The sequence below is a fragment of the Thunnus albacares genome, chromosome 13, assembly GCF_914725855.1.
Source record: "Thunnus albacares chromosome 13, fThuAlb1.1, whole genome shotgun sequence".
In the NCBI taxonomy this organism is placed as follows: domain Eukaryota; kingdom Metazoa; phylum Chordata; class Actinopteri; order Scombriformes; family Scombridae; genus Thunnus; species Thunnus albacares.
Window position 1 is genome coordinate 5,591,937 of NC_058118.1, and position 24,226 is coordinate 5,616,162.

General features: G+C 39.6%; 1 protein-coding gene across 15 annotated transcripts in view; it reads right to left on the minus strand.

Moving 5' to 3' along the window:
• Window positions 1-24,226, minus strand: part of auts2a (activator of transcription and developmental regulator AUTS2 a) — a 479,781-nt gene that overhangs the window by 293,300 nt on the left and 162,255 nt on the right. Inside the window, exon 1 of one of the 15 annotated variants that reach the window (XM_044369949.1) lies at window positions 5,769-5,940. The exons of the other annotated variants lie outside the window; for them this stretch is intronic. Coding sequence (XP_044225884.1) covers window positions 5,769-5,900 — 132 coding nt within the window. The 5' untranslated portion in view covers window positions 5,901-5,940. Of the gene's footprint in view, window positions 1-5,768; window positions 5,941-24,226 lie in introns of those variants that run through there. 15 annotated transcript variants of the gene reach the window in all.

The window sequence follows — 24,226 nt, forward strand, 5'->3', positions numbered from 1 at the left end:
TAATCAAACCCAGAAAAAAGTGAAGCAGTTCTAATAACAATTCCAATAAAGATACATGATGAAAGCTTAAATACTTGTTGTAATTATTATAGATCCTCATATGACAACATCTGACTTGTTACAGTCTAATCATTTGTATAAAGTCAGGAATGTGTCTGTCTGTTGTTGAAACGTCACCACAGATGCTGAATTCCTTTTCTTCAATGTATCTTTGGCTTTACTAAATACGCAATGTAGGATGATACAAAACATGGTAGAGAGCTCCAGACATCATGACTGTACTTCATTTCATCCAAGCACACCAACTTGTACATGCAGGGGCAGATTGTGCGGGTGCTCGGGAGTTTAGGCTTGTGAACACCCAAGAAGAAAATCTCCCGTGGGGTTTTCGTATCAGTAGAATTATAACATCATCCACAGTAGATAAACTGAGGGTTGGACAGGGTGTCTGAGCAGTGAGCTAAACCCATCTGCGTTCCCTCGTCTGACTTTCTTGTTGTCGTCTGACAGTCCACCAAGGTTTCAGCTTCTCAGTGGTTTTATACACCGAAGACGTGCTTTTGAACTTTCGAATCGAGGCTGTTGCAGTGAGTTAACGAGTATAGTACATCCCATCCATTACCAACAAGACTTTTTGAAAAATTGTTTTAATAAAACATAAAAGGGCACGGATGTGGAAGCTGTAATGACTGTGGTGAATAAGCCTGTAATTGCAGCGCGTATCAGTTCCATTTTGCATGTTTGTGTGTCTGTAGGCTGGCTGAGGTGTAACCTGTTCATTGTTGATTTTTTTTCACTGATTACTTTCTTTGGTATTGATTATGACTGTCCCCAGAGTCAAAACTAAACAGAGAAACACCTTTCAGTTTTTATGCATCATATATCTGAACAAACTCCCAGAAAACTTGAGATCTGCTACAACTCTCAGATCTTTTAAATCAAGACTTTTCTGTTTGCCACTGCCTTTTACTGAATTAAATCTGGGACTATGTATCCATATCTCATACTGCACTGTCATTTCTTTCTCCTGTTTCATCTGTTTTATTCTATCTTAATGTATATTTCATTTCACTCCTTTTAAATAGTTTTTTATATTGCATTTTGTTTCTTCATCATTTTTATGTTGTATGTAAAATACTATGAATTGCATTCTTGTTGAAAGGTGCCATAGAAATAAACTTGCCTTGCCATGGCCTGTTTGATTTCATAACATCTCATTTCTTATCATTGAAACAGCCACTAAGATGCTCTTGTGCTGAATCAACACAATCTGCAAAAACATTTCCTGTGTGGTACATTTCCAAAGATAACATTGGTAACTGCGTTCAGCTCTAGATAAACTGTGTGCTCTTTAATTCATGATTGACTGTTGATTGAAATAAAAACAGGTTTTTTAATCTTATTCGCTAAATTCCATGACAGCTAATGAAAATTGTCTAACAGTGCAACTCGCTGCTGAACTAATTGCTCAGTGGGGCTTTCAATCTGGCCAACACTCACACCCAATTACAATCTCCCTACACACACATGCACACACACACGTTTGCGCACCACCCTCAGTCTCAGTCACTCCCAGTCCTAATCAGCATGCAAATGTACAAACTTTAGTCTCAGCTGACAACAGGATGAGAGGCTTACGTTTCAGACAAAGAGGAGGGTGAGGGTGACTCAATGCTTGCTGGTTCATGTAGTGTGATCGTTATCGAGCTTGCCAAGCAGACAAAAGGTCTTCCGTTTGAAACCATGTCTGCCTTTTGACTGCGGAGATGGCCGCCCACCTAGAGCCCAGTTCTGCTCGAGGTTTATTCCTGATAAAGGGGAGTTTTTCCTTGCCTCTGTCGCCAAGTGCTTGTCCATGGGGGAATGTTGGGTCTCTGTAAAATTAAGAGTACAGTCTAGACCTGCTCTATATGAAAAGTGCCCTGAGATAACTTCTGTTGTGATTTGGCGCTATATAAATAAAACTGACTTGACTTGAGGGGAATGTTTTTCTGAGATAAACCTAAAAGAAGACAGTTGTATCAAAAAGTTATTCTGTCATGTTGTGTTTTAAAGGCATTTTGCTTTACTGGACCGAATGCAATGTAGAGAGTAAAGAGAAGAGAGAGCAGATAGCCTACCACTCATAACCTCAGCCAGCTATGAACCCACAATATTATGGCTGCTCACTGTGCACCTCGTCCTGCCAAGCCTTTGGGATGCTCCAAACACAACACTGGTTTGAAACCAGCGGTCTTCATGGCAGCAGTAATACATAATTTATCAATTTGAGGATCCATATTAAATCACATTTTAAAAACCTAAATTATGATCATAATAAACAGCTCTGTTTTGGAAGGAGGACCTCTTGACAACTCTCTCCAGACTAGGCTACCCCTCTGATAAAAAGAACCCTGCTGAGTGCTTTCCCTGGTTTATTTCAGTCCTAACACCATCTCCAAAGATATCATTACATATCCCTGGCTTACAGATGGTAGAGAAAGAATAATTACACAGTAATTATGGCTATACTCAGACAAGACTTTGCCAGATTGTTTTCTTAACACTTCTCTGAACCATTCCACCAGCGCTTTCATGCAATCACAGACCAAAAGTATGATGTGGTTGCAGCAAAATGCTCCGGAGGAAAAGAAAACCTTGCTCAACAACTACTCAAGTCAAGTCTTGACTTCTGTGGGTCAGAGTAATAAAACTTCAATATAATGCTTCAAATCATCCCGCTCTTGCTACACAGCCTCTGGACAAGCCCGGTTGACTTTTACAGCTGTAATCTCCCCACTGCTGTAGCCACAGCTCAAAACCCAAAATTCCTACCATCACATAGACATTATCACAGCTCTGAAGCTGCAGAATGGTGACTTGAGGCTAATTTGGTGACTAAGCCTCAGAGTAAGTTGGAGAACAGTGTACTCTACACCTAAATAAGACCGCTCAAAATGCCATGAGGATGTGAAGTACACATACAACATATTCAGTCTAGTGATATAAATAATTACTACAGACTTTAAGTTGACTCAGTTTTCTTTTTTTTCTTCTTTTATGGCAACTATGAATCATCAGCCACCTACGTCCGTGGAGCTGTGAAGTGTGAAAAAGTCAAACCATTCCAAGTCATTTATTGCTTTAAGTGATGACCCTTAACACTAGAGTTTAGTCATAGAACAAATACATCTACTGTACCATTGGTTATATGCCGTATCTAAAGTTTTTTTGTGGCTGACTTAATTCACCAAAATAAGTGCCTTTATATGTCTGTGTAATCAGCTTTTGAGATATCACACATGACATAAATCATTAAACTTAAAAGGAACAATATGTGCATCATCAGTGGTTTTAATGGAATTAGCAATATGGGGTTTAATTTACTGAAAGCCTGTGACTTCACTGTTTCCTACACAGTGTAAAACAACTGGCCTGCAGCACTCATCTGTGGCTCTCCACATAACATGCACAACTTGATCACTGTTTCAGAAATGCAACTTAGGTGCATACAGGACCTCATGCTCGAAGAAAAAAAAAAATCATTAGTACTCTTGATGTGTGCTGGTATAAAATTAAAAAGACAAAGCCGTGATTCGCTGTCAAACTATTTTGTTTATCTTGCTGTGTCTTACTGTCGACTCGGTATGAAACGGAGCTTAAAAATGAAGTGCATTTGTACTGTTGTAATTAAATTTTCATTTCTAAACTGTTTACTTGGCATGCGATAAACTCTATGCGAGTATTTACAGTCTGTGAAGATGTGTAGGTGTATGTGTGCTTCTTTCCACAGTGCATATCATTAACAAATTTCTAGACATGTCCTGGGGAGCTATATTCCCTCTCACTGGACCACTCTGAAGCAAGCTATTTAACCAAACTGTTGGCTGGCATTCAGCAGCGCACCACGGCAAACACTTTATCACTTCTAATGAACAGAAAAGCAAATGAAACTGTAATAACAATTTGATGCAAATACAATAATTAAGATCATTATCTTGTTGAATGGTACTATCCACCAAATGTTCACGGTCCATTACACGCTAAAAATAGCAACTTTTATAAAAAATATTAACACTCGTTTAATCCTGATATTGATTACTGGTATGACAAGTTATTTTAAATTTGTTTTCATTAGTACATTTCATCATTTACTCCCTTTTTAATGCTCCTTATATCTGACTTAAAACTGAGCCATTACCAAATTTGTGGTGGAATTGTGGAAATTAAGCTCAGGAATTTCTAAATTGGCTACAATGAAAGCAAGAAACAAGCTAACTGTGCAACTGTAAAGCAGTGTACAGTATTCAGATAAAATTTGTCATGGAAGCCAAAGAAAAAATACAGTTAATTAATTTTGTCATCAAATCTAATAATAATGTAGAATAAATCTCAGTTCAGTGCAACAACAATAATGTCTCTCATAGTTTCCATCACACAAACATCCAATAGGTTGAATATCTGTCAATGCTTGCCTGAGGTTAAAATTACACCAGGAAACAGAGATGTTCAATAATTTATCAGCAGCAGCAGGAGTTTTCTAATCAGTAATGGAACTAATAGAGCAGAGAATGAAGACAGCCAACCAGGGCTGGATGTGTGAGCCTTTAGATTTAATCTTTCCTCTGGTTCCTCTTTGCCCAGTTCCTCCACTGTTTGAAATTTACATTTTGGTCAATCTGCCAAGAACCAGTACGCTAACCCACAGTTTGGCCCTGCTCCCAAGCAGGACCATGATATTGTAGGTCGGTCGCCATGCTGTGAGGCCACGGTGCAAATGGTTCGTCACACAAGAACACAGCTAAAGCTTGCTAGATTACTGAAACCAGTGGAAACGGGGCATCTGATATAGAGCCGTTGTTTTGGTTTGACTTGCTTGTGATCAGACAGTGTCTGGTGGCCGACTAGGAAAAAGGTGCAAAAACATACCAAAGATTATATATAATCAAAGAATCCAAATGTTATTTCCAAAAGTAATCTAAAAGCCTAATATTGGCCAAATAGCCTATATTGGGTTGTCTAATCTTTGTTGAATGGGGGGAGGGAGGGTGTGCAAAGCAATATCATTATGTATTATGCTACATCTGCACGGGGGCAATCAATGCTTCATTTCACCGGAGTTCTTCTGGGGGAGAGGCAGCTCAGAGGAGGGAGAGAGACGGCTGAGTGGCAGTGAGGGAGACAGCCGCGAAGATAGACAGCACGAGTCTCCAGTGTCGAGCTGAAGCCTGAGCCCTGTGGGAGAGTCGGGATGCCAATGGCCCCGCAGACACCGAAGAGCTGTTGACAAGCAGGAGCCCCAACCCCCCCCCCCCCCCCGTTCCCAGCACTGCAGTTACAACGCCATTTGTGCAGCACTGAGAACTGGGCCACCACAGAGAGAAGCACTCCACTGTGACACTGTACTCTAATGTACAGACCACGGGAGACGTGATGAGCGACGGTGCATTTATGCCGACACTGTACTGTATATGTGCTCTACTGTAAATTTTTTTTTTTTTTTTTTTTTCTTACAGGCTGTAGAGCCAGCAGTAAATCACTTTCACTGCATGTGGAGCTGTGCCAGCTGACTTATCTAATGTCAAGTGCCTCGAGGGCACAGAACCAAACACTTTCCACTCTGTGGGGAACATGAGGTTACATGGACACAGATTAAGCACATGTTTTTTTAAAAGATGTCAAATATTTAACATAAAGCAGGGCTGCCGTGAATGTGATGTTTGCGAGGAGGCATATGGTGGAAATATTCATAATCAGTACTGACACGCTGATGTGAATTATGTACAGACCTGAGTCAAACCAGGCATTTCTGGTTTCCACTTGACAACGGATTGTGAAGACGAGTACACATCTCGAGAAATGTCGTCCTTGAGGCTGCCGGCAGGTTTGCTCGTCTGGCAAATCCAGTAAGGCTGAAGCATGTGGACGGGCCTGGATTAATAGCTGAAGACAACACAGGAGTTGGAACAACCAAGTGGATTGATCCATTTAACTGATGCTTTGTCTCCTGTTGAAAGTGGGAAAGACTGTCAGCCAACAAATCACCAGTGTGGTGGAGGATCATCAAATCAACCTTCAGTCTGTTTATTGACTGCCTGAAAAAACCTTTTTACTGACAAGACTAATTTCTTTTGTGCGGTGTTTAAAAAGAAAGGCACAATAACAATTACTCATTCTATATAGTAATTATAACTTATCTGAATGTGATCTCAACTAGCTGGTAGCATCATGGATCTTTGATATGTAAAGAACATTTTACAATCAATAAGCTATGACATGCTGAAATAGAAGCAGTTTATCTTGAAATATCACTAACACTTTTGTTATAATCATAATATTTCTCTGTTGTTATTGTCAACTCCATTAATTTGCTGTTTTTCCTGTAAGACTAATCCATCTGACACATCAAGCTAGGAAGGAAGAAGCTAGACAAGCTCTAAGTTATTCTGTTGTGAAATGTCATATGAATATATTTTCATCACTCAAGAAGGCCATAAGCTACAGTATATAAAAAACACCACTGACAGACTGATGGTTGATCTGTGTGAATCTCTCCACAGCTGATTGTTTTGCTGCCTCACATAACAACAGCAACAACATATTCCTGCAAGCCAATCTTCAGCAGCGCTAACCCGCCGTACAGAAAGCTTACGCTGATTGTTTCACCTCAGAGCTGAGATGGGCAGGGCAGCATTAGCACCTCCAAACTGAAACAGACAAAACAGCAGCGACGACACGGCGACTGAATGTCGACATTTGACGACAGTGTGGTCTAAAATGAAAAACATACCGCAGATTTTAACCACCTGTGTTTTTTTCACACAGTGTGATTGGAGAGTATGAATTGTATGTCAAATAAATGTGCACATGTGTGCGTGCGAGTGTGTGGGTAAAACTGAATGAACCACATAAATCACTTTCATTCAGAATGGCACACAATGTTTTGACTTCCCTGTGCCTACATACCTTATAATATGGAGGGGAAAACTCATAAGAAGGAATCCAATAATGCCAGTACATGCACAAGCCAGTGCACGAGAAAGGAATTACAATATTCAGTTCTTTTTTTTAAATCATCAGATTTCTTTCAAGATGCTGGATGCAAAGCTCTCCCCCACACCTCTGAATGAAAGAGATCGATATGATGGAGAAGACTACTGCATTCTGATACACGGAGAGGATCAGAGTTCAACCAGAAATGATCCCACAGAGCAGATAAATGAAGAGGGCTGAGGATAACTGTGCTCTTAAATTCACAGAGTGGAAATCTAGAGCGGGCCTAGACATCCAGGCTTCTGGAAATCACTCGCTGTCACTCAGACTGCTGAATCACCAGCAGCGTTTTAAAGCCCACGGATATGACGAAAGAGGCTTAAGCACCACTAACACACTCCGTCTGTGTAATTGGCAGCCTTGGGTTATTACAGCACGCGTTACGAGGAAACTGCACAAACAGGAGAAAACACAGCAGACTATTGTGAAAAACATAATACCTTATCATGGGGTCTGCTTGCTGAGTGATAAGGCCTGTGTGGATAGCCTACGGGTTGCTTCCACTCACAGCTTGTACAGTGCAGCTGATACCCTGCTATTAGCTGGCAAAACTAAATCCATCCTGAAAGCCTGCCTTGCTAGTGTGTGTGTGTTAATGCGTGTCAGCTTGTGTATGTGTGTGTGTGTGTATATGCTTCACGCACACCCTGGGATGTACTGAACCAACAAAGACCACGCTGGCATTTACATAAGAGCACCTTTTGTCTCAGTGTAAACCTCCCATTTACAAAACTCCTGCACATGTTAAATGAAAACACGCTGCCTAGGGACTGAAGCCATAGAGATGGAAGTATGTGGAGGTTCAGGTGAGTGATACACCGGAGCCCCAAGGGGTCATATAGACAGTCCATCAATAGCTCTGCTACCCCGACCTGCCTAAGCTGTAATGAGAAGTGCCAGGAGGCTCAGGCAAGGCTTAACAGTGTGTCCAAAGCAATACAGCAGATGAAAGAGCAGGGGAAGTGGCTGCTTAACACACGAGTTTCACCTAAGAATCAACTAAAATGAAATGTTCTGCTTTCATCAAATATGCTCACAGTCTGGGAAATATCATTGATTTGGCTGGCTGCTTTTTCCATGTTTACTAATTAGCTCTAGCTTATTTAGTTGAGAATAAACATTTCCATTTTTGCCTGTAGCGCACAGTTCATTACAATCATGCTAATTCCTAGCCATGCCAAAATGTGGTTTATACATGATTCCTCTGCTGTTATGATTTTGAAGAAATTTTCTAATGTTGTGATACTTTTTTTTTTTTTTTTTTTTTTAAATTGTATGAAAGGGTTTCTCAGTCAAACAAAATTTGATATTTTCACATAAATAAATGTTTGTTACTCTCATATGAAAACCTGGATAGGTTTTTTTGTGATATTACTTCTCTTGCTGTTATTTTCATGAGCATTACTTCATGACCTAAACGTTTGAAGCTGTCACTTCCTGTGACCACAAAGTAATCATTTCCTGATCATGAGGAAAAAAATGTTACCTTTAGTTGACGAAATAATTCTTCTTCTATCACAAAATAATGATAATGTCACAATCACTATTATGTTTGCTTATGTCATCAATCACCAATCGAAGTATCTGAAGCTACAGTCAGCTCAAGCTTATACAGTTGCTTTAGAGAGTATATCGTTACTAACTAAAATCCCACACCACACAATAATTGATATGTATAACAGTACATATCATATTACAGCAATTGTGATTTGCTTGTAATAAACTAAGGCTGCAACCAACGATTACTTTCAGTCAGATTAATTCTTTGATCCAGAAAATAGTCCAGAAAGTAGTAAAAAAAAAAAAAAAAAAAAAAAAAAAAAAGAAAGCCCCAAGCCCAAATTGACACATTCAAATTGCTTGTTCTGTCTGACCAACAACCCAAATCCCAAAGATATTTAGTTTGATATAGAACACTAAGAAAACCAGCACCATATTCACCTCTCAGAAGCTGGAAACAATGAACTTTTAGTATTTTTACTTATAAAAATGCTTAAACAAATAGTAGATTATCAAAATAGTTGCCAATTAAATTTCTGTCCATTAATTAAACATTACAGAGCACTAAAAGATGTTGTCAAAAAGTGAGAAAATACCACTTACCATCTACATAAACAATGTAAAGATGCATAGAGCCCTCCTTATAGTTGATATACATGAGGCACGTAAACGATGCGTCATGTAGGCGGGGCGGAGCGGCGTTTTCTACGTGCTACACTCCGTCTCCATCACTGCATGCATATTGAGTTTTGCCAAGTGCTAATGCAGTTGGGTATGCAGAGTTTGGAAGCGTAGCCTATATAAACTGCTACTGAATTATTTAACTACAGGATCATGGTACACATTGATTTGATTTATTTATTTTAATATGCAATGTAAAAAGAAACCCCACAAAGTTGCACTGCTGCGTCGTATCGCCTCTGGCACAATGAGGTATTTATTTTAATCATTTTCAAACAGCTTGTGCTCCTTTTTTCAAAAAAAAAAAACACAGTTCCATGTAGTTTTTACCTGTTGGAGGGCCTTGTAGCCACGTGTAGAGAAAAAAAAAAGACCAGCTGCATTAAAATAAGAGATGACCAGCGTGATGATCCGTGGTCAGTGAGCAGCGCAATGATCTGATGGTCAGTGTAGCAGCTTCGGTTAATTATAACGGATGTGCTTCAGTTGATTATTCCATGCTCGGTGTATTTTGGCCGTAAGGCAAACATTTATCCACGGTGGCTTTTTTTTTACTTGAGATGTGCTGTTTGTGGATGTAATGTTGTGGGATCCTGCTTTCTTTTCTCTTTTCCCTACACCAGAAGGCACATGAGCCGAATAGCACTCACTGAAAACAATACAAGCCGATGTTTTCGTTTTGGGGTAGAGAGCTCCGGATCCATCTGGCATTCTGGAGCATAGCCGTCTCTGCTGCACACAGTTATGCACAAACACACAGATTTTTTTTCTCTCTCACACCATGATGTATAGTTTTCATTCTTCTTATATAGTCTGTCTTTCTTATATTCTCTCAGAGACATAGTAACACATATTTGTGCATATATAGATATGCTGTTTTAGATTCATCTTTTCATCATAATATTTCATAAAAATCATATAGTCTGTCAATTAGCACCTTGAGATGCACATCAGTCCATGTTATGACTTATCCCTAATCATATTCAAGATACGATATGGAAACCTGGTTATCCATATCTCTGTATCATTCTAACTTATCTTCTGTGATTCATTTCTGCACTGAGGTCCAGGTATCATCAGTATCTGATTTATAAATGTTTGACCACAATATGATCCAATATTTATTTTAATTCCATTTTGACTTTTTTCCCCCTTCATTAGAAATTACAGTGGAGTGAAGGCCTTTGTGAAAAAGAGTGAAACAGTTTAGATGTTTTCCTGCTGAATAGTTCTGCATTAAGAAAATGTAACCTGCTAATACAGTTTACCACTATACTCCTGTAGTATTGTGAATAGTGTCCTATAGTATTTCTGTCATATCCATATTTTCTGTAATGTCTAACTTACGGACCACCATGCACTTATGCACACAGTATCCATTTACTGTTTATTAGTCACACTGAGGTGTGGCTCATATTATGATGTTAGCACTGAACATAAGTTACCAGATGATTCATATATGATTCTAACACAGCGGTGTGAGCAAATGAACCGCAGGGTCACAAATTAAGTGACAGCACGCCGTTTCAATTAATGACAAGATAGCGTGTGTCAGCTTCTAGTAGTGTTTCCATATGGAGTCTGTCTGTTGACTCCTCTCAGTATCAGCTGTTTAGTTCAGCGTATGTATGTAACTAAGTAATGTGTGCACTGGACATCAGTGTGACAGACTTCAGTAGACTGGGCATCTGAAATTAATTACAAAGGATTTCCTCCTCTTCTTAAGGCCCTCCAGCTGGTAGCGCCCCACAGTAGCCACCTAGCTAATGAATGCCTAAAAGAGCCTTGTGGGTGTCCTCAGTTATTCCCGATAAGTCAAGTGAACCAAACCCCCCCCCAGTCAAAACTATCTCCTCTTAACACACTGTGGGCATTAGCAGGTAAACATAAGCAAACTCTACTTAAAGCACAGACATGAAATGGGTACTTAACCTCTAGTAGGGGTGCAATGGATCACAAAACTCACGGTTCAGAATCACTGATCACATCATTTTTAGGATCAGCCAAAAAAAAAAAAAAAAAAAAAAAAAAAAAAATATATATATATATATATATATATATATATATATATATAAATAAAACTTTGCTTTCCATTTATTCTGTAAAACACTTAAAAGAAGGAACTTCTTGTATTCTCGTATTAAATGAAAATATTCAAGATGTCCAATGTTTAAATAAAATCTTAAAATATATTAAATATTCAATACACAATTGTTAAATTGAAGTGCAATATGAGGCATAATACCTTCTAGCCTGTGTCCACACCATCAACACTTGATAACTTACACACATGAACACATATCTTGTCCTGCAGCTTAGCTTGTTGAATGAGCCACCAAACAAACATCCACCGTGGAAGAGTGCCCTGCTAATATCAGTTAGCAGTTAGATAGCTAATTAGCTGTAGCACATTAAAAAGGTGCAATGTGTATGAGGCAGCCAGAATTTTAGTTTAAAACATTCAAAAATTAACTAAAATCATCAACAGAATGAGAAGAAAAAACACTTTTGACGATATGTCAAAGACCTATATGTATTGTGTTGCAGAGATAACTGGTGAAGTTGGCAAGCTAACCAGCTAGCCTTGGCCCGTCCTGTCTCGTAATACCAGTTTGTACCACAGGGGCAATAGTGGGTCACTGTGGCGTCCAGTCTGCCCTCAGTCTGACACGCTACCCAGGGCTACAGCGGCTACAGCTCTACCCAGAGCCACCAGCAGCAATGGTGGCCAGGCTGAAAGCTGCTGTATTTATCACTGTAGGACTGTCAATATGTCATTTTTGTATTTTTTCAGGCCATTTAGATTGCCAATATGTGGTCAATTTATCCAAATAATGCCTATTTGGCAAGTTGCGCTGATGTTGTCAGAGACACAGCTGCTGTGACAGCCACTGATCGGGGAGACAGCTGACCATCTCAGCTGTATGATACGATGAACTGATTTGTGCAGCTCTTTAGGGGGGTGACCTGTACAGATCATGGATCAACTATGTTCTTTTACACCACTAACCTCTAGTCAGGCAGCTGGATTTAAGTCTGCAATTTATCTGTTAATCCTGTACTGACAAAGTTTACATATATATACACATTTCAAAATTTTGGTAACCAATTACAGACAAATGGTAAGTGATACTCCAAAACATGAAATATGTGCCAACAGAAGCAAAAAATGTGTTTACCAAAAAATCCAAATTACCAGGGGAAAATTTTTCCAGGTGCAAATGGGCGTGGCCTATATCAGTCAAATCGGCATCATCCAAGGAACACAATGTGCAAATATTGTTTCAAAATGCCTCACAGTTCATGAGTTATTAGCCAAAATGAAAAACACAGAATAACTGACCCCATGGTGGCGCTATTGGTACCATGTTTTAATATGTTAAGTATTTCCACATGGAACCTCTGTCCATGAAGTATGAATACTTTAGCACTTTTAGTTTTTGAGATATTAACTTTCAAACATTCCTCCCATACTTTCCATTTTAAATTTTAATATTTTTAAAATTGTATAAAATCATGTATGAATATGCTAGAAAGTCATAGAATAAATGTCCTTAAAGAGCTGAATATTTTGATATTTGAATGGTTTCTGTAGCTGAAAGTAATAGTTTACTTCTGCTACAAGCATCAAAAGAATAGCCAGAGCACTAACACATACAGATGTTAATGTATTATTCACCCTTGCATCATGCATAAAGCATGTACAGATTTGTCCTTAGTGATGGCATAAATAGCAACAATCTCATATGCAGAACAAGGGAATGAATGGCAGTCCTAAACCATTAGTTACAAGCATTTTCACACTTAAACATAAACACACAGCAGCACACAGCTCTAGACAGACATGCACTTGCAGCTCTCCCTTCACTATTCCACCAAACCTTGTCAGGAATTCCCAGGAAGAGCATTTGTCACAGGATTCATGTCTTTCAAATACAGTATTACTGTCATCCTCGCTTCTTCCTCCTAAGCCTGGGCTTTCATGCTTAATATTCCAGCCATGTAAATGTTAAAACTAGGTACAGGCTGTGCCTTCATGCTCTATCATAGAAAATGCATTTTACAGGCAATATGTGAGGCCGACTTTTACACGCATGTGTACATCGGTGCATTGAAAATCACTGTAGATCAAATCACTCTGTAATCATGCTGAGTAGTGTTTCAAACCTGGGATCTGTAGCATCCTTATAGGGCTCTATAGACTGATGGACAGTAAAATAATCTTTTGTCATGCATTTATTTTTAAACATATTCTAGGTCAACTCATTAAAGAAGACGCTCTGGAATCCTCCTCTCTCTAACTTATTGAGCCAGGAGCCCTGAAGTTTACAACAACTGAAAGCTAAAACTACAAGACTATATTAAACTGGTTCTAGATGGACTAGATGCCTCAACTCTAACTGGGTAAGATATCAAATACCACTTCCAAAAGCCAAATGTTTCCATCAGTGATCAAACAGGAAGTAGATGGCCCAGAACCATTTTCACAGTGGATGCTGAATGAGTACATAACATGGCAAACTGAGATCTCCTTCTAATGGACCTGAGTGACTCTCATCTAAAGTCGTTTCGGTCCACATGAAGCCTCCTACTGAGCATCTAGAGCAGTTAGTTCCACAGGCAAAGGCAGGGGGGATGACATCATACTGAGACACAGCTATGGAGACTTTAATTAGTATTTCAATATCATTTGACCTGGAAAAGATGTAACTGCATCCTGCACTACATAGCTGGGCCTGGGGATAACCAAGGTGCTGTGAGCAAAGCAAATTGTTTGGTATTAGCTATTATGATACATGCCAGTTTTCTAAATATTGCAAAAGCATGTGATTATGGATTATAGTTTGGCATTCAGGCTCATGTAAACAATTCGTGTAAAAAAGAACTGAAGCGGTGCAGTTATTGAGCAAAGCTTATCTGAGAGTGCAGGAATGAAAACAGATGGAAATGGAAACAGCGGTGGGTTGGCTCGGTTTGAAAGAAGGATCAGAGAAGAGAGAGGGGATCAAAGGTTCAAAGCTGCAGGTAGAGATCTCAACAGGGCTCTGTCCATAAGTCCACAGGCCCCGTGGTGCAAAGACACACACACATACACACACGCCAACGCATTTGTAACTGCACGGCCATTAGTATGCACTGTGCAGTTAAGCATGAAAAGGGTCTCCTCTCAAGTAGAAAAAAAAAAAATCTGTCCAAATGCATCATCACGGGGGCCATTACACACAAAAGAGAGAGTGTGACTCTGGCCATGGCTCTACTTCAGAGATGGCATTTTACAATCAGCCTCCGCAAACGTTTATCTTTTTTTCCCCTCACATCTGTCACTGGAACCTGCCAGAATAAAGACAAAGATGGAATGGAAAAGAAAATGGCTTGGGCTCAGTGAGCTGGTGGCACACAGAACAGGGAAATGTATTTTTCTCAACTGAGGCAAGTCAATTATTTTAGGGTGTGATTTTCCTCTGTGCTAATACTTGGATAAGGATACATGGTGATGTTAGTTCATTGCTGTTTGCTACATTAACAAGTGTCTGGGAGACTTAGGTCTTAAAGAGGTGGAACCATTAATCCAATGTTCTCCAGCCACTCTAGGTGCGCCATTAGCCAAAGATTAGCTGTCAATGTAGACATAAGCTGCTGGAAGACTTGTGTGTAAATTGGTATTGATTGTCATTCATAAATCTCAGAAACAGCAGCATTCAGTCTTTGAAAACACTGCTTGTGAACAAATATTCCTTTTTTTTGACCTCAGAGGAATTGTGTCCTACACTGTAACATTTCAACTGTTTTTTCTAGATGTTAATGCAGTTGAAAAAGAACCTTTGGGCAGTACAGAAACTTACAGATAGGGGTATCGCTAAACCTGCAACATTGGCATCTACTGCGGTTGGCATGTCTATAGCGCTGTGTTGCAAACAACCACCACAACAACGCTATGTTCATGTTTTTTTTCTTTTTTTCATGAGGTTAGGCCATTCTTGTTTTGCACTTCGATGCATGTGTATTGAATGTTCGGCGGCTCCTGCAGTCCAGTCCTGCGGCTCCAGAGGATCCTGCCCACCGCGTGCAACGTCTCACATGCCGAGTTCTCTCTCGTTGGGCTCCGTGGAGCCTTGCGCAAGCCTCCCACTGCTGGCATCCAGGCTAACAAACTACCTGGCACCCAGCCCTCATAACAGAGCCAGGCACGGGGTCAGTGCTGATGCTTGGTAGTTAAAAACACATCTGTATGAATATTTTCTCTTGGTTATATGTTCAAACTCTCCTGAGTCACCGCACGGCTGAGCAGGCTGCCATTTAACCTGCAATATAAAGTAGTTTTCCACCAATCATATAATATATTTTTCAGAATTGTAGAAATACATTATCCAGATTCCCAGCACATCCTACACCTGAGAAGTCAACACAGTTCCCACAGTCCCTTTCCTTCTGCCTGTATGTCAACTCCAAACATTGATGCTGCTTGTTACACATTTCCCCTGCTGCGGAGTTATTTGTTTTGCCTGAGTTCATCCGAATGCACTGGTGGCAGTTTTTCACCTCAGTGAGTGAGATGAAGGTGTCGGTGTTGTGCACGTGACCCAAGCCTTTATGAGCTGAACCGCGCATCATGACATCAATCATCAATCAAAGCCCTTCCACTTTGCATTTTATATGTGAGTTGTGTATATATATATGAGGTAACTGAATTACATTTATACACAAGAACAGCTGTTTGATATAGGCTATATTGTGAAATCAGACTTTTCTTTCCTTCCCAAACAGACTGCTTCCTTCCTTCACTGTCCTTCAGATCAAATGTTTAATGCAAATGTTCATTTCTGTATTCCCTGTTGCTACATATATATATATATATGTGCCTAAATGTATCTGTTAACAGATCCTGCTTTGGATGATCAGATCTAAAATGTGTCTTGGGTGGATTTACACCTGGATTTTATGGCCTGTTGCTCTGTGCAGTTTACAGTCCAATCACCTAGGACACATGTTAGTAACAGATGGAAAGGTTGTCAACTGAAGCAAGAAAAAAAAACAAACCTGCAGGGAAAGATAACGGTCATGTTGTAAAGCATGTAACATGGCCCTGCAATACAGACGGTAAGTTCTACAAATTAATCTGCATCTGTGGCAAAAAAAGGTCCCCCATCAGTGCCACAATAGACTAGCTGCTTGAGTGGTCGATTACACAGCCGAGATACTGAATGTACACTGGTAAGAGATCAATGAGGCTTTAAACAGGGCCCCGGCTCAGTTTATGTCCAAATGAAAGACCTACTCATCTTCCAAAATGACTGCACACTCTCTGAGGAATGATAACGGAATCTGATCGGTATCTAAATGTTAGCGTGCACATGTGAGTGTACACTAGTAGAATAGCGCAAAATAGTAGAATCGGTCTAGAAATACCAAATAACTTATTATCTGACTGAGATTATCTAATCTGCAAGGATCTTTAACATCCACAGATGACAGTTTATTTCATTAACATGTCAGTCACTGGGCTGTCACAGCACATTAATGCATACCATACATCACTCTCTGACACTTCCAAAATGTGGCTAAATGAATATCTGCCATTACTGCCAAGAGACTGGAATAAATACATGTGTGGAAGGTGGAAAATTAATTAAAAGGCTGGAAAAGTGGTATTATTCACTAGACAGAAATATCTGTCAAGGCAGCTTGGCACAAGGAGAGCCAAGAAAAAAAAAGCTCTCTGAAGGTGTCCTTGTTCATCAACTTCCATTTTCTCAGGAACAAAGCTTTAAGAAAACCTGGTTTGATACTTATGTCTCTTAATTGTTTTAAATGTCATTTTTTTCCCCCTGTTCTTTTGGAAACAAGCTGTCAATACATTTGATTTCACATTAGCCTCCTTCTTACAATGAAGTAGCAATCAATGTGTTCTTCTCTGCTTGCACTTACAAGTCCTCCTCCAGGCAGACTTCTGAGGGCTGTGCCAGAGAAAATCAATTGTTTTTGAAATGCTGGCAAGCCGACAGCATCATCCCACGAATAGCATACAAGAAGAGAAAAATGCCAGACTGTTAAACTGCAATTCATCATCTTCATTTGGCCATATGAGAGGAATACCCTTTGTTGGCATAATTACTGCAGTTGATCCTCTCAGCTAAGGCCAGAGACATGTCCCTTAACTCCTGCTCCACTTTAAATGTCAATATCCATTAATTAGCTGGATATTATTTGTTATTTGAAGGTCTGACAACTTATCAATGAACTTGTTATCATTTTATTGAACTCCTCGCTTTATACCATTTCCACCCACACACGCTGATGAGTCGACTTAATCCATGAGCTATGATGCTCCACCGTGCCCCAGCTTGAATGTGTCACATCTCCAAGATCAGTGTGGGTGTGACAGATGGGTGTGAAGCTGGTGCCTAAAATTAAATGACTGATGGGCACAGCAGAAAGCATAAATAGAAATTGGTACTTAATTGGAACCAACAAGGTCCTCGTGGCACATCAGTGGTACTGAAATCAAATGTAAACGGCAGGAAAAGCACAGGCAGAAGATTTCCACAGCTCTTATGAAAACATTTGTCCTCCAGCAGACACATGGTTTATACATAACCCCTCTTATGGACTTTTTGTCAGTGTGATGTGAAGCCTGCAGTGAAAGGCATTAAAGCTCTTTGTAATCGATTGACTATCTCCTCGCTCTCTGGTGGTCAGCAGCTTGTAGTATTCTGTTTGGTGCAGTTAGGCATGACATGACAAATCCAGTGCTGGTGTGCAACCTGATGCAATATGTATTCCAACAGCCAAAAACAAGTTAAGCTCTTATTTTTGGTCTTTTTTCCCCTAGCGAGGCTGCAAAAGAAAGGATTTGTTTCTGGCAAGTGCTTTTCCAGGGGAAACAGACACTTAGTAATTTTAGTAACTATATTTCTCTTGCTCACACAAAACTAATCAAACACCAAAGATTGACAGAAACAAAGGAACAGATTCAATTTAAGACATTGTTTCACCAACATACAGCTAAACACAATGCTTCAGCTAGGCTGTGTCATTTTGGCAAAACAGGGCAACAAATAATTGGATATCATCCTCTTTCGGACCATATATGTCCATATACCTACTATAATCTGGCCATTTGTTGTGAGGAATCCTGCTCTGGACCAAAGTGTTGGAACAAACAGAACAAACAGACCAACCAACTAATCAATCAGCTGAACTACTAAGTTATAGGGATGCACTGATCCGATACTGATATCCAATATCGGGTCCAATACTGACTCAAACAGCTGGATGGGGTATTGGTGATAATGTGGCCCATATCCGTCTCGACCTATTATCTAGAAAGGAAGACACACTGGCGGGGCCCATGGTGCCATTAGATGCTTTTCTACCGCCAGAGGTGGGTTGCTGCTGTTGTTTCTGCATTGTGAAGCATTGTGAAGCACAAGGTTTAATAGACAGTACAAAGTGTATGCTAACTTATAACACTATGTGAAGTTGTTTTGGACACTATCTTCCATAAATAGCAGCTGTCCCGAGGAGCCCGTGTAGCCTCAATAACACCAGCCATTGTAGCTAATCTTGCTAGGAGGCAAGGCCTGTGGCCTAAAATGTAACAGCAAAAAACCTACGCTAATTCAATCCAATGCAGCATAGAATTTAACAAAATCCCCTGACTAGTGGTTATGTCAAAACAAGCAACTAATAAAAGTCGGGTTCCGTTTGATAATTTAGCAATGGCTGGCAGTTAGCAGTAGCTCTGCTCCTCAGGCTCACATCAGGATTACTTTCTTCTCTCTGTCGTGTTGCCATCACTCCGGCATCACTGAGCCTTCCAGTAAAAAATATAAAGGTCTCTGCGTTACTGTCAGTTGCCTTAGAAAGTTGGATTTGTTCAGGTTTCTGCATCTCTGACGGAGAACCTGCTGTGGTCAGTCAACACCACCTCTTGGTATGTTCACTTGGCTCAATCCAGAAAATCCCATATTGTTTAGTTCAGTGAATGTATCCTTATAGCTGTCCTCTTTCAAAACAGTAACATTGTGTGTCTGTGTGTGTGTGCATACACTACGCCCAGTAATATTATTGTTAGCCTATGCATATTATATCAATCTAGATAATGTCATATCTGGATTGTAGTCCAGACCAATGTTGTTGAATCATTGCAGCTAAATGTTAGCAACTCCAATCAGCGGTATATTTACTGCCTTAGACACACCCCATTCCTGCAAACAAATGACTTGAATCACTCACTCATTAATTCATGACTATATTGTATAATTTCAAACAAATAAACATGTTTATTACATTTTGCTTTACAAAGTTGGGAAAGCATCATTAGGAAAACAAAGTCAAGTCTGATGTTGTCTTACACATAAAAGAATGATCCCAGTCTCTTCCACACAGTGAGGCATATAGCATACACTGCTATCAGATCGCTGCTCAGTATCAGGACTGAAAAAGTCAGATCGATGCATCCAGACTAAGTTATCACCTAAATGATCCTAAAGCTGTACCACTATGAGCACTGACCTACAATCACATAGTTACAATTAATTAAAAAAAAAAAAAAATAGGAGTATAAATTCCCAAACCGACCTCAAAATGTCAAGTAACATTTCAAATATTAGTATCTAATTCCACAAAAAAAGAACATTCCCTGGAACTGTAGAATCTGACTGACATAACATAAACTGTCTTATCACTTAAGTGACAATGATTATTTTGTTATTTCGTAATGTCTCTATTCGTTATGAAGTAATGAAAGGAGCCATTCTACACTGCAGGCCCTAAACTGCTTGTGTCAGCTCTGCATGTTCATCCCAACGCTAGGCTGCTCTCCCTGTCTCACCCATAAGTGGTGTTATGCAGTTATGTGCCCGGTGCCATTCTGTACGCAGTTTGTGCATTAGGTGAATCTGTTGTCTTCTGTTTTTTTATGATGTGTAACAAATTAAGTTAGAGAGGAAAATTATTTAGAGGAACAACAAAACCTGCAGGAGCTCTGTGGGACATTGTGAATTAAGAAGTCTATCCAGACCTTTCAATGCAAGATGAGGATAAAACAAGACACCCAAATGTACTAATGTACACAATACTGCTTTTGTGCTGTTCATCGTATTATCACAGGCAGTCAATCATGTAATAGACTGCTGTTAACCCGCTGAGCAAGAAGATGAGGTGTTGTTTGGCCTTCAGGCGCAATGCTGAACAGCAGAGAAAGGAAGGCTGGAAAACTCAAAGGTGTGATTGGAAGGGAGCCTGATCAAGCCTGTATTAGATGCAGAGATGGAGGAAAGGAGAATTTATCTTAGCGTGTGTGTGTGTGTGCTACAAACATATAGATATTAGAGACTACTAATTATGGAGAAATAATGGAACAGTGAGCTAACTACAGCAACGCAGCAAAGGTTTTAAGATGAGAGGGCACTCAATAATTTAACAATTTCTTGAAGTGCTGTAATAGGTTGCTGCTCAGGCCTCTCTCAATAAAATCTGTCTCCAAACCACCTTCTTCAAAAAGGACAGCTGCTGCTGTGTACTTTGATCTCAGTGCAATGAATGAACACTCCTCAATACTTCTTTGTAATTTCTTGCTCAATTTAAAGTGAAAGAGTTTAGGTTTGGAAAAATGAGCCCAAACTCCATGAGACATAAAAATACATAACAAAATATCAAATAGAAATAGTCAACGGTCTGTTGGATATTGCAGCATACGTCTATTGGGCCTTAGCACTGCATTATTACACTGTTAAGCTTGTTGTGTATCAATGCATTAAATCTACTGTTCTGAACTACAAATGCACCGAGAGAAAACTTCAGGGCATGAAACTAGACAGCAAGGGCCTCCACTCAAAAAAAATATCAAAATATTTTAGCGCTATCTCTTGCACTTAATATTATGGCCTAAGAATCTGTCCAACATTAATCCTTCAAGATGTGAAAAAAAGACCAGCCTTATGCTCATAAAGAGCATAGCCCATTTATTCACTGCTCAGCAGTTGTTCTGTAGCCTTGCTTTGTGTTCCATTTTCAATTCAGTGTAATCTGAGTATGAATAGCCTTATTGAGTTCTACTCAACAAGTCAAGAGATATACAGGTAAAAAGCTTTTCTTAGTCAGTCATTGACTGTATATAAAGATGGACGTCATGACAGCTCCCCAGAAGTGAAGCCAAAACATCTGGATCGCTCCCTGGTGACTGGCTGCAGTATAGATAAGTCTCGCCCCCTCCATGTTAGCAGATGGAACATGAGCCAAAATAAAAAAATCAAAGTACACGTCAAATACATTTTTCCCAAAGATGGTTTCTGTCATTTTAGGTCGTTTGTTTTTAATCAGTTATTTGATGATATAACAAGGGGGCCTGACATCATGATTGACAGCTATGACAGCCGCTCTCAAACCTCTGTCAGGCGGTGGGACGGCTGAGAGTCGACTGCGCAGACTCTGCTTCCAAATGACATCACACAAGCAAGATGGCAGCTCCTGGGAAGGAGATATTTTGGCTTCACTTTTGGATAGCGATAGGAAGTGGAGATGTACGTACACATTCAAATACAGTCAATGGTCACAACGCTGTTTATTACATCCAAGATGGTGTATTTTTACAAAGAGCTGTTTGAAATCACATTATCATTGACATGCACAGTGTAGATTTAAGAAGCATATCATGTATGTACGAGTGCAAAGGAAGTCCTTGCTAGATTAAGACTTGGCTGTAGGTGAACACTCTCTCTGGTCACGCTGATCAAAAGACAGCAAATAAGAAACACAAACATTCTTTCTCACTGGCTACCCCTCAACAATGACTTCTTATTCAACTGCTCCAACCAACAGTTCAAACAGTCCAACAGTCCCAAACTACAACAAACACTGCCAGTAATCAAGACAACAATATATTTGAGAACAACTTCCACTTTGAGAACAACTCAAGTATTTCAAGAGCCTCGTCGCGGAGGCCTCAGCACCGAGATTGCAAAAGAGAAATGCAAAGCTAAGATATCAGCATACACATGAAAAGCAGGCCTAGGAGCAGTGTTGCTCCAGCACTGTGGTGACAGATGGAGAGCACTAGCATATACCTCCAGGGGTCTGACCTCATCAGAATTTAACTTTACCCAGACAGAAAAAGAGCCACTGGTGCTGTGATAGCCTGGTGCACAGTTCCACAGTCTTTTAACATGGTGTGGTACAAACAAAGAATTAAAAACACAGCTCACAACAGCAAAGAAAGCGTTACAAAACGGAGATGGGGCAGCAAGAGGAAAAGATCGAGAAATTAGACATACAGCGGTTCAGAATCAAGCATACTTTGCTAGAGAACATTGAAATATTGTCCAAATATTACATATGACAGTGAGGGATCTGTACAGTATAATTGTCATGAAAATCTACAAAATGATACCAAAAAGCATTGAATAAACAGAAATCCAATTACTTAACACAATTTGGAGCAAAGCTATGGAGGCAGTGAAATGCAAGAAAAGCTCTAACAAGTCTGATCCATTATTAAAGATTAAAAAGAAAAAAAACATCTCTCCATCTATCCTGAAAAATCTAATGGGATGGCATTATGTGTAATTTTGAGGAGCTTTTCTAAACCGGCATTTATCTATTTAAAGGTCTCTTCAAGAAATGGTCATCTTTGAGTCATTAGAGAAGGAAAAACAACAAGACTGCCTTTCGAAGATTCCTTTTGGGGGCATTTAATCTTTTTAACCTGGCAAATCTTACTGATTTTTATCTGTAAGAAACTCCCAGATTCACCCCCAGTCATAACTTTAACACAGTCACACCAGAGAGTTTGCCAAGTAAAATATGTCTATTATTGGCTTGTGATCATCTACAATGAAAGTTAAGTGTGGGGATCAAGTGCCTTGCTCGGGGGAACTTTGGAGGTAATCACTGATTTAGGGTCTTTCCCTGCGCTGTCAATTTCTTTGCACTAAAACTAGAAGAAAAGCCAGTTTTGAACTTACATAAACAGTTGATCTGCGTTACTCTCTTCACGCTTCATCTAAAATGTGTTCGGGATCCAAAGACTCAGTCTGAAGAGCAGACTAATGAAGCGTACCTGACAGTTTTGACCTTGGAACCACATGAATCTGGACGAAAAGTCTGAAGTGAGGCATAAGGGGCTGTGCACTGCAGCAGGTCATTAACACGGTGGAGGGACCTTTGTGGACCAGTCCAGATCCTGCTCTCAATGACTATGTGTTCAGAAACATGAATCCCTGCACAGCCCCCGTTATTAATGCTATCATTACATTTGGGATGCAGAGCAACAAACCGCTATATTTAAAGAGCTCTCCAACAAGTGTAAGAAGTATTGCAATTCAATATTGCCATCTCCCTTCACTTCGCTGTGAAATGATACTGCATTAATAAGTTCTGTCAAATTCTTACAGAACCACACCTGTGAGTGTGTGTTTGCACTCACACACAAACACAAGGTAATTTGTTTTTCTCCTGTTCTTACTTGAACTCTGCACGTTTTTATTACTCAGTAAACCACTCTGACAAAACAGTTTTGTAAGAAATGCCTTCTAAATCACTGTGATCTGATATTAATTCAATTTGATACTGCAATATATTTTGATTTATTGGTCTGTTTTTCATTCAGTTGACTGCAATAAGAGGCTGAAACAATGTTGTGATGCTAATAAAATGTCAAAATCATCTCTACTAATGTACATATAATATAAATATACATATAAATAAAATGGCCATAAATCTGTTACAATAGGGGTTTCTAAAAGTACAGTATCATTTCATATTGATGTACGCACTGACACATCTGGGGAGTGGGTACCTTTATGAGATGTAATATTAAAGTCATATAAAATGAGCAGTAGAACTTTTCATGCCAACAGGAAACTATTTGAGCCAAGTGCAGATGACACATCATTGCTTATATGAGGCTCTCATGACAGGTCAATCTGATTTAAACTGCAGAGATTCTGAGTATGAAACTTCAATATAGAATTATTAAAACTTTGTGAAAGTGGTAACAATATAGTGAACAATG